Genomic DNA, 11,414 nt, shown 5'->3' with positions numbered 1-11,414 from the left:
TGCTATATAAATAAGGTGTTATTATATTATTATTACTGTAGGCTGACTTTATTTGACCTGCTAGTGTCAATGGTTTATGTTGATTAAATAGGAGTAATGCATTTAGAGGAAGTTACTGAACTGATTTGTTATAGATTACAAGAATGCAAGCAGCCATCTTTGTTGAACATTATGCATTCAGGGATTTTGTCCTATAGTTGCGTCAATAAAATAATTGTTTATAAAGAAAAAATACATCCAAATATATATGATTTTTAATCAATGTCTTTAAAATGTTTATTTGACTGCTTAATGGTGTGTATGGAGATATAACATGAAAAACTGCACATTTCAATAATGAGAAGGGAAGAAGACGTTTTCTTCATTTTTATTTCAGTTTGCTTCTCTGATTGAATAAATGACAATTGTGATTGGACTCCTGACTGTTGTTTAGACATTGATTTTAGCACTTCACAATCGATGACAGATCCAAATAACAGTTCTGTATTGCGTCTGACAAGATGCCCTTTAACTTGGACCAATGACTTTGGTTTTGTATTTATACATAACACTTTTCCACAATGAAAAAAAATGTACAACTGCATAAATATTAAGTTTGTCCACCATGGCTAAGACATTCATCGAAAAGATCTATCACATTGCAGTGAGATCTCCAGCAAAACATAACATCTGAATGTATAAACAGAGATGATGCCTTCACCCAAAGGTTAAAGGTATTGAACAGACTGGGACACAAATCGGTAGTACACAACAATTATGAAAGAAAAAAAGAAAACATTTTCATAAAACCCATAGCCCACATTAAGTGATTTTAAAAGAAAAACATACGTAAAAATACTTTCCCACAATCAAATGAAAAAGACTATGTAAGAAGGAAGTACAGTTCCATGGAGTGCAGCCTATTTCTCACACGGGTCAGAAGAGATGAGTTTGCCGTGTCATTATTTATATATATATATATATTTTTAAATCAAGTATACATTTATATATACGTATATATACACACACACACACACACACATTGGACTGCTGAAGCTTGCTCACATAAGAAAACAGGTTACACCATGGCTTGGAAAGAACCAATGTATGCGACTACTGCACTGTACACTCCAAAAATATATTTTGAAACCACACAAGGCAGCAAAATGGAGGGGACAATAACATTGCGCGCTACACATTAGTTGTGGAATTACAATTTACAATCATAAATGAACAATGTCCCATGGCTCAAGGAATATTCTCATTTACAGTAGAATAAATATTTTACACTATTGCTAGTCTTTCTGTAAATTACATTCTAATGCTAGACAGAAGCCAAATAGCTAGTGTTTAAAGCAGACATATTACGTTGTCGGTCCCTTATGTTTTGAGATTCTTTTTTGTTCAAGCCCAGTTTTTGATTTAACTTAACTAATCTAAAGTTTCCCCTCATCCCACTCTAAATGACTTCATAGTTGGTTTGTAAGAGGCATAGGAATCACTGTTGTCTTGAATGTGGTCATAAATTGGTGACAGTGAGCTTAATATCGAAGCGTCCTCGATAGCGGTCCTTCTCACTATATTGAATGTTCTCCCCGAACACTTTGCACTCGATGCGCAGCTCAGTGTTCATGGTGAGGTTGACGAACTGGAGAGCCACCAGAGGCTGGAGATACTGAGGGTGCAGCAGTTTGCCATAGTAAGGATAATACTGCAGGGGGAAGCCATTACCAATACCATAGTACATGATGTCGCCAATCTTGCCAGCATCCTCCTCTCTCTGCAAAGATAGTGACAATTAATGATTGAATGAATGAATTCTATAGAAATGCCATGTTGCTGCCAAAGGTGACCCTCTTCCTTCCGGCACGTACTGCTACAGAATCTTTTGTGGCTACCCAACGTACCTTGTTGGTGCAGTAGATTGGGATGACGTTGGGCTGAACTTTGTACTTGGCCTCTTCAGGAATGCTCTCATTTGTGTTAGGGGGCTTATGGGAGGAAAAAGGTAACACAGTTAAGAGAGAGCCATGAGATGAGGCCTGTCAAATTGTGATGGTTCAAGTGGTGGAGACTCACCCTTGGCCTGAAGTTGACAATTCTGTTTAGTTTGACAATGATGCAAGGTTTGCCAATGCTGAAGCCAAAGTCTTTGTCCTGGTATCCAGAGCAGTCTCCTAGCAGCTGCCTGGAGAAACGGCAAGCCTTCCAGATCCCGACATCACTCTCCAGGTCGCCCCGGTTCTTAAAGGTATCGGGTGTCTCTGACCAAAGCAGGAGACAGATCAGGGGACTTTGCTTTGGTACAAATGTATTTCAAAATGTACACTCAAATGTTTTTGGAATGAAGGAATGTTTTTCAGCATACCTCCACAGTCCTCATACTTCATCTGGTCCCGCTGGGCATCGTCATCATACATTGCCAGGAAATCCTTTAAGGCCTTGGTGTAAGGCAGGTAGGTCTCCACATCATTCAGGTTGAAGGCAACTTCTTGTTTGTCAGAGCGAGGGGTGTGGCTAAGGCCTGTGAGGAAACATGTCAATCATTGTTGAGGTTCAATGAGACAACATCAAACAAGGGTCTTTAGTTCTCATAACCCCCCCAAAAAAGGATACAAATTAAACATGGCCTTTAGGTTTGAATAGAGACGGGCACTCCAAAGACTCACTTCAACACTTTTACAAACTTCTAAAAATAAACTGTTCATGTTTGTTTAGAATACCCAGTATATGGTATATTTTTAGTAAATTAACATTTGAAAAAGTAATACAAACTCTATTAGGTGATTAGTTCAGTCAAATCTACATACTTGGTCAATACCCTAATGAAAGGTGACATATAATCTCACATTTAAATGTTTTATGTTGTTCGACCCCCCCCCCCCCCCAACAATCCACAATTGTGTAATGAACAAAATATGAATTCTAAACCAAATAAAGTATTTATATAACAACTAACTATCTTTTGTTAGGAAGACCTCAAACGTTTGTTACGATAAATAGTTTGCAATCTGGTAGGCAACTCAACTAGTTGATACCTCACAGTGTAACTAGTCTCAATAGCAGAAGTGTGACATTCAACATGAGGATGTTTGACCAGCTCCTCCTCCTCTCTCATAGATATTCAAACATGCATCTAGGCCGTGTATTCCACAGGCCAGTTGAGGTCAAATGCAATTGAGCAATTATCTGAGACCTGCAACAGTGGTGCAGGCCACAAAGTGGTCCCATTAAAGATGTATTAATGCAAACACGTCAGACTTTGGCCAAACTCTCCCGTCTCAGTAGCACGATGTTCCTGCTTACATCGACCCTGCCCATCCTGAACGCACGCTACACTCGCTGTGTCGTGGCAGGAACGGCGCTTCAAGGGAGTTTGAGCATTCCTGTGGCCAAAATACGTATGACACAAAATACGTATGCATTACAGCCTTGGAGACTTAAGTCAACACGTTCAAATCAGCACTGTGAGGCTGCCTGTGCATGTCATGATAAGATGGTGATAGTTTTGTGTTCACTATCACAATGCAGTGAGATAATCTGAATTTAAATTAAGATAACCAAAACTGGCATGTGCAATGCAGACCTACTCAGCTAACATTGTTTTTATATTGAAACAGTTAGCATCCACTTTTTTGCATTGCCTGCAAGCCATCCTATGCGTGTCTGCTGCATGAAACACAAGGACAGGAATACTCTTCCAAATGCCTATAAAGCGTCACTGTGTTTGAAAGTTACTATTGTGTAGATGTGCCGAGTATGCAGTCGGCACACACATTATCCCTACAGACCTGTGCACTGTAGAGTGTGCTGGACAGGTCACTGCAAATTGGTGCTGATTCAAACCAGCAAAGGACCATCACCATGTTGCTTATCCTATCCAGTCTTCAGAAGCAAGGCTCAAGGTAGATTAAGGAGGAGGCAGTATTCATATGTAGGTTTCATCTTTTGGGGCTCAAGGGGTGGTCCTCCTTATTCAATGATGAAAGTTACCACCATGACTTAGTTCGCAAGCTTGTAACTCATGCATTCAATTGACTAAGTGAAGTTATTTGACGATCGTGCTTTCACTGAAACATTCAAATGAGGCGTGAAGTGTCTTCCAAAAAATTGCAGCATGAACGAGCCAAGTGCGTGTTCTTACCTGGGGGAGACACTCTGTCTTGCCAAGTAGGTTTGTAGTCGCTTAGGGTCAAAAGCAGGGCTTGGATGGTGCCAATGAATATTCCAGCCAAGCAACCGTAGAATATCACATAGAAGAATAGAATTTTAACTGTAAAAGAAGAGATTAAAACATTTCAAAAACTGAAAAAATGTCCCTGTTGAAGTAAAAAAACAAATGTGTTAAATTACTTTACTGTAAGTGAAAAATAAAAAAAACACTAACCAATTGGTAGATTACAAACTCAAAATTTCCACAACGTCTAATAATCAGGCACCTGTATCTCTTTAACTGAAGCAACAGCGCCACCACTAATGAAACGTAAGCGTTTACAATCGCAAGGCGACAAAGTTTCACAATCATAAGGAGTCGTCAAGATGTAATATACCGTAAGCTGATATAATTTTTCTGCTTCCCTGAGAAGTTATCGGATGCCAAAAGTTGACTGTCTCTAAAAACAGTAATTGACCATTTCAAATTGGTTCTCCAGACTGTTTGACTGTGACAGGTTTGGCGATGAGCCATGACTGGCTTTGAGGATCACTTACAGGCAAGCCTTCACACAAAGCATCCAGTGTCTCTCATGGGAGGAGGTAAGCAAAATGCTACACTTTCAACGGATTAAACAGTGGTAGTCTTTGTCTTTCTGGGTTTCCAAGAGCATGACAATGACATTATTTTATAGACAAATTGAGCAAAACTGACAAGCTATTCATTAGGCTATACAAGACGACTCAAAGGTAGAAAGAGATGTTACTATTTTTTGTCAATACCACGGCAGATATTTAGTTCTCACGTTTATAGATTAAAACCAAATAAATCAACTGTACTATTCAGAGGAGGGAGTACAAGGACTAACCCATTCACACTTGGTGCTGTTCAAGGACCTGTCCCAGGAATGATGTAAAGGCCTAGTGCTGCATGAAGCAGGCAATGTCAAAGGGTCATTTTCTATGAAGACACCCGGGTACGTTTCATCAAATACGCATGAGTTGTGGAGCCTTTATCCTGCCTTTATTTCTGACCACATAACCAAATAAACAATTTCATCCTATTTCAAACTGCCAATACTGATTCATTGTAGAGTTGCTTTTGTACATGTATAAAAAACATACTATTTGCCGCAATTCGTCTTAGTCGACAAGAACAAGTAAACAAGACGTCTGACTCGAATTGTAAATCATGCATCACATGCGCACATACATAGCAAATGCGCAGACATTTCGAACGCATCAGCAAATTCAAAAACTTCCAAACGCAAATAGTTAAGTGACCAAATGCTGTTCGCGGTCAATTGTATCTTAAGACATTCGAGAACACAAAACTATTTTTCTTATCCAAGTCCTGTGAACTCAGTGTGCTAGAACAGGAGACAAATGTGAAAGGTATGACATTGAAATGAGGGAGGACATTGACATTGGTACAACGCTGACGCTGGTACAGAAATGCATAGCTAATCAATTTTCACTCTCGGTCGAACGGACATGGGATCAGTGTAAATAGTAACACTAGACGGATAGTGTCCTTCAATTCCAAGCAGGCCATATCTCCTTGGCTCACCTTGGACTATGATGCATTTTTAACCCTTTCTCTGAGCCACTAGACTGCACTGAAAATCTAGAAATTGTTAAATTGATGAACCTTTATGCAATGTCGCCAAATACGATCAATATCGCAAAGACAAAATACACTATAAGTGAACCATTCGCCTCTGTTGTGTGATCCGTTACTGTACATCCTGCACGCTGAATATTACATTAGAACAACGCATATTCACGAACGAGACATAGGTATTCTCAACTTTGCCCTTCAATGACCTCCCTGTTTTTCGAATTACTCGAGTTTAAAGGGATGGAATAAAAGGTGGAAGGAATCCCCTTTTAGCATGCGTAAGGCGCACCTGGATCAACGAACGACCGGAGTGAACGAACAGTAGCATATTGGGTTAGTATACTTGGTAATGTGCCATAAAAAAGCAGCAAAGTCAAATCAAACAGGTGTTGATGCATCATGCTTACAGTGCAAGTATATTTAGGGTACTTGATGTTCGCACCTATGACTTCCAACCTTTCCAAGACTTTCAATAGCCTAAATAATTCCTGAACCAATTTCCATTTACAACTTATACTTACACCAACTTCCCCCGGTACGTCCAAGCAATTCTCCCTTTTCCGAGTTCCATACAGCCTTTTTCCATCCACCTTCTTCTTTTTTTCCGGACATTTTCAATTGAGTTTTATTTTCCAAAGATGTATGCCTTCTTTGTTCAATTTCCTTTCCCGCACTGCCGGTGCTCTGGAGTACCTAATACCTAAAAAACCATGGAGTTGTACTCAGATTCCTCCGGTGAAAAGCACACTCATATAGGCGGTCTCCGACTCCGCCCGTTGTGCCTGAATAAGTTACCTAGTGAGAGGGCGGGCCGGCTCCGGCAAATCACGAAGAAGAGTCTTTGGATACGTCATAGTTTGTAGAAGGTGCTCATTTGCTCCACCCGACGGTGCGTAGAAACGTCAGAATACCTCAGCGGGTAGTCTAAAGCTTACATTACCACGTGAATGAATCCAGAGACATACTAGTATATCGCTCTACTAGTATGTTAATTATTTAAAGTCTATGTGTCTTCCATGGAAATATACGCAGCATGTGATTAATACTGAAAATTACATGCTGATGGTAGCCATAGGATAACCTATAAACTCTACCAGACATTACTGATTGACCACAATTTTTCACCGAGAGGTAGTAAGTTATGTATGTGAATATATTAACCTGTGTCAGACCCATTCATATTCAAAACCTTTGACACAAGAGAAGTTGCTGCCTTTGCACCCAAGACCCATTTAGCACACAAACTGCATTTTGACATCCCTAAAAGTGAGAGAAAGATCTGGAACCTTTGGATCCTGCCAATTCAAAACAGTGTTGTATCATTGGCAGGAAGCAGAAGTGAAAAAATGTCCAAAGTTGAAATGCCACGTGTGACATGTACAAGCACATTTCGCGTTTAAAAGCCGAGCTGGGTCTGACACTGGTTTACTCTATACCTCACAACCGGCGATGCCCTCTCAGTAAACACAAGTAGAACAAGTCAGATAGATGGCTGCCTCCATTTTACCAGGGCATTCAAGTTCATGTAAAAAAGTAATTAGTGTGCAAAGAAGACCCATGTGTGCCAATTAATTTCCTTCCAACCAAACTTTTGGACAGTTTGATCAAAGAGAATATAAGTTCTTTGGTTTGAAACAGAATGTTGTTTACTGCCTTGTGACAGGCCATTAGAGAAGCAAGCCGAGCTGCCAGGTCAACCGGTCAAAACACTGGAACCTTTATTCATTGTCAATCTAGGCCTCAGGGATACAAGACAAGTACAATTAATTCAATAATATTAATACTATTATTATTTGCATTGTTTAAATTACAGTGTCATAATAGTTTATGGTGGCTTTTGGTCACCCCGTCCATCCACACACATGTCACAAATTCCCAAATTTCAAATTCAATGATTGGCTTCTCAGTACATTATATACATGTGAAATGAGTTGCTGAAAGCATGTGCAAAGCTCTCAAAGTTTGTCGCACTGAAATGTGGAGTTAGACCGTTGAACAGTTTCTCACCTGTTTTCAGCATAGGGTTTGTTAAGGCGGGGCAAAAACCAACTTATCTACGTCACAGCCACCTATTTACGTCAGAACACACACGGTTTATATAACTTGCATTATGTTACTCAGCTGGTACGATGCAAAGACAAAGTAATGAACACATAAAACACTCAGAGACTGCAGGTAGGTCTGTTCTGATATCTTCCATTGATTTAGCTAGTGTTGCTGTTGTTGCTAAATTCAATAAATTCGAGAGGGGGGGGCGGAGCTTCAGCTCCTTCAGGCCATACGCCCCCCCAGTCTCAAGCAGGGAAGACTGCAGATTTTCTCACAATTTCAAAGCCTAATTTAACATACTTGTCAGTGTTTTTTTCATTTGAATTTGTTAACAACATTCCTCTGTGGTGTGATGAACTTAAGACAAATTTTCAATTCCACTTTACAGCATCTTTAATTACTACAATGCTTGTACGTGTATGAGATCCTGTAAAAACCAGTTTAATCTGGGTTACAGAATCCCTACTATTCCTAGCAAGCAAACCAACCAGCGGTCGATTGTTATTGGCCCTGGTGAAGTGAAAGTAGGAATGATCCGTGGACAGGCACTCGAGACAAACACACATGGCTGAACCTGTTCAAAGTTCAACATAGTAAAAGCCCAAATCAAATGTGGTCAAAGCCCCTTAAAGATGACTCCACAGTGTCAAATAAAAATAAATTTTCAGGAACCACTGAGGGAAAGAATGCACCGTAAAAATGTATTAAATCCTTAGTTAGAACATATAAGAAGAAGACCACAGTATATTACATCGACCACATTTCTACATTCCTTAGCAGAACAAAAACAGAACACATGTATTATCCCGAATGTGGTCAGAATTGTAATGCCATAGTTTAGTCACATGGTCAAACTCTGTGGTTGTTTTGTTTCGCTATTGGTGGTTATACAAAGGGGATGTATAGACTTGTACTGCAATAATAAAGTTGGGGTGCGCTATCAGTAATAACGTCGCCGACATCCATGGAAATAAGGACATCATTGGTGCAGGCTGCTGTGGTAATGTTCAAGCAAAAGCCACAGTAGTACCAACAGTATACCTAAAATTCTACCTCCCATTACTGAAATATCAGCTATGCAGTCAGCCATGACTTGGCAGGTGTACCCCATGTTCGTGTATGTACGAGGACTGCTTGCACTGGCTTAGTAGATCCCTTTTCAGGGATCATAATCTTTAGTTACACAGCATCGTCTGAGAACACATGGTGGAGTCTCCCTTTCCAAAGCCCCAATCAATAGTGAGATGAACTGCCCCTGCTAGACAGACGTTGTCAACCATCAGTTTCGTCTGAACCCTAGTTTGCATGCCAGTAGTTATGTATACAGTGAAGGCCAGCTGTGAGAGGGTCAGTTATACTATATTCACAAGGTGAGTGTGACATTGGTCTTTAAATAGCTCTCAGTCAGAGTAAGAAGATATCAGAAGGAGTTCAATCAATAATCTCCCAGATTCCTTTTTAGCATGGTTCCCAGTGCCAAAAAAACGAACTTTAAAGGACAGGACATAAAAACCACCAGCTGTTTCTTATTCATTGCATTTTTCAGCAGCACATATAATCACTGCTATATCAACTTTCTCTTGGTGTATATTTAATCTAAACACATGTGTATCACACCATAAATAGATGAGACCATTGTACCGTTCTCAATCCTGTTAACACTGATGCAGTATGGTGGAAAAAACTCCTCACTCTGTGTTTGTATTAACTTCAGTGGGAGACAATTGTGATTGGTCAATGTCTATGAACCAAACACTTCCAGCATTGGTCTGCTTACGTCTGTCACAGTTGTCATCACTTGGTAGTATTGCGTCCTACCTCACTCGCCTGTCTGTGTTTGATCTTGTGTCCACTCCGCCGACTCATGCACACAAATGACCATCTCCCAGAAACACTGCTTTCATCAGCTGCTCCGATGCAATTAGCTGGTGTGGGCAGGTAGGATTTGTATTGAGTGTGTTTGACCAATTCAGTTATTCGGTTATGTGTGCACTGCTGCTGGACTGTTAGAATACTCTTTCAGACAACCATTTTCTGTGCTTTCAATCATTATGGGAAAGGGCTCACTTAAGGTCAAAGTCTCACCCTTATATTGGGTGCAACTCTAATGGTGTGTTACACCCAGGTACTTAATGATTTTTTACTTGGATGGTATTTGAACGGACAATATGTGCTCACATAAAGGGAATTAGCTCAATTGAAACCAACTGTTTACTATATACACACACACACACACAAATGCTCACTCACAGGCACACACACACAAATACGGTTGGTTGCGCATACGCACACCCACTCACGCAAGGCACACACACATCCATACGCATGCAAGTGTTCAGTGCGTGTGTCCTTGAACATTTAATGATCTAAAGGCTGCAGAGCAAAGTCTGCAATAAGATTGTTTACAGGTGAACCAACATGCACGACACAGGAAATGTGTAGGCTTAGCATTAACTTAAACCTCAACCAAAAACAAGGGTTTGAAATGGAAATGTGTCCCATGTGGCCTGCTGTTTCATTGGAATTCACTCATTTACGCCACTACTATTTTTAGTCCCTTATTTTTTTCACAACGTCGTAAGTTGTCTAGTGGAAGTCAGGGTTGAAATGAGGGAAGGGCCTACCTTTGCTGTGGAGTAAACAGTCCTGGTTATTTTACCTTTAAACACTGATTTGAATCTGAATGTGTGTGTGTAGGAACGCAGTGTGTCCTTTTAGGATGCCCTTCCATCCCCTTGACGAGCTCTGAACCAAGTTGACAGAGTCCTTTTGTCCTTCTACACTGAAGGCCAGTCTACAACGACGTCAAGGGAAATCATTGACAGGGATTCATTATTGAAAGTTTAAACGTCTTTTAACTGATGCCGTAGGTTAATGTGTCGTGCTGTTGGAGGAATTACCGTTTGCTCTTTGAACCTTTTTCACCGACCTGGGTTTGAATCATTTTTCAATACATTTACATGTATTCATGTAGCAGACAATTTTATACAAAGCGACTTCCAAGAGAGAGCCTTACAAAAAATACCCTGCTTAGACTAGTTCAGATAGCTCTCTTGAATATAAACAGGGTAACTGCTTTTGGTCCCGCCAAGAAATGCAAATCAGGGCAACCTCATTTGCTCATGGCTCAGACACAACTCAATTGGAGAGGCTGTCCTCAGAAGGTAGAAGGGGAGGTATAGGAGTGGTTCATTTGATCCTCTAAACACAGATGGGGGAAGATGACCGGTGGTCATGAAAGATTCACCACAGCAGAAACATGATAGCGCAGAGAAGTATGGCTCCTCCCCTTCTGGACCAGGTCACACCAAAGAAACTCTTGGTTATGGTGTCCTCGGTAGAGTTTGAAATGGTATCTCCCGCATTCAGCCTCCATGGGTTTCTGAGGAAGTGGCAAAGTGATACGATGATTTGTGAGACACCAGGAACCAGGAGGAAATGTGTTCCCTGTTTACTCAGGAAACAAAGCAAATGCACCCAATACACCCAATGCAGTAACAAAGCTACTGTGTAAAGCAAAACCTATCCCTCTTGCATAGAAGGACACAGTTTGATGTACAAGGAAGATTGAACTGAGTGCGCTTAAAACTCAAAGGTAAGTGAAACCTGTGAT

The 11,414-nt window shown here is 40.4% G+C and overlaps 1 protein-coding gene across 1 annotated transcript; it reads right to left on the bottom strand.

The window, feature by feature from the left end:
• Nucleotides 1-351: 351 nt before the first annotated feature.
• LOC146261133 (sodium/potassium-transporting ATPase subunit beta-233-like) lies at nucleotides 352-6,494 on the bottom strand. The gene is made up of 6 exons (XM_084667912.1): nucleotides 6,274-6,494; nucleotides 4,124-4,252; nucleotides 2,348-2,503; nucleotides 2,059-2,243; nucleotides 1,887-1,970; nucleotides 352-1,759 (listed from the first exon to the last, which is right to left on the bottom strand). The coding sequence occupies exons 1-6, from the start codon at nucleotides 6,362-6,364 to the stop codon at nucleotides 1,499-1,501; spliced, it is 906 nt and encodes a 301-aa protein (XP_084524038.1). The 5' UTR covers nucleotides 6,365-6,494; the 3' UTR covers nucleotides 352-1,498.
• Between the last annotated feature and the right edge of the window lie 4,920 nt (nucleotides 6,495-11,414).

This window comes from Hypomesus nipponensis, chromosome 12 (assembly GCF_054491055.1).
Source record: "Hypomesus nipponensis isolate SF chromosome 12, ASM5449105v1, whole genome shotgun sequence".
NCBI lineage: Eukaryota > Metazoa > Chordata > Actinopteri > Osmeriformes > Osmeridae > Hypomesus > Hypomesus nipponensis.
This window is presented reverse-complemented; position numbering and strand designations above follow the sequence as displayed.

What these genes read in the sequence shown, in the direction of transcription:
- LOC146261133 (XM_084667912.1), bottom strand. Translation starts at nt 6,364, where the DNA reads ATGTCCGGAAAAAAAGAAGAAGGTGGATGGAAAAAGGCTGTATGGAAC. An exon ending in ACGTACCGGGGGAAGTTGGT is followed by an intron (nt 4,253 to 6,273) that starts GTAAGTATAAGT and finishes CTTCTTTTACAG; the next exon opens with TTAAAATTCTATTCTTCTAT. An exon ending in GAAGTATGAGGACTGTGGAG is followed by an intron (nt 2,244 to 2,347) that starts GTATGCTGAAAA and finishes TGCTTTGGTCAG; the next exon opens with AGACACCCGATACCTTTAAG.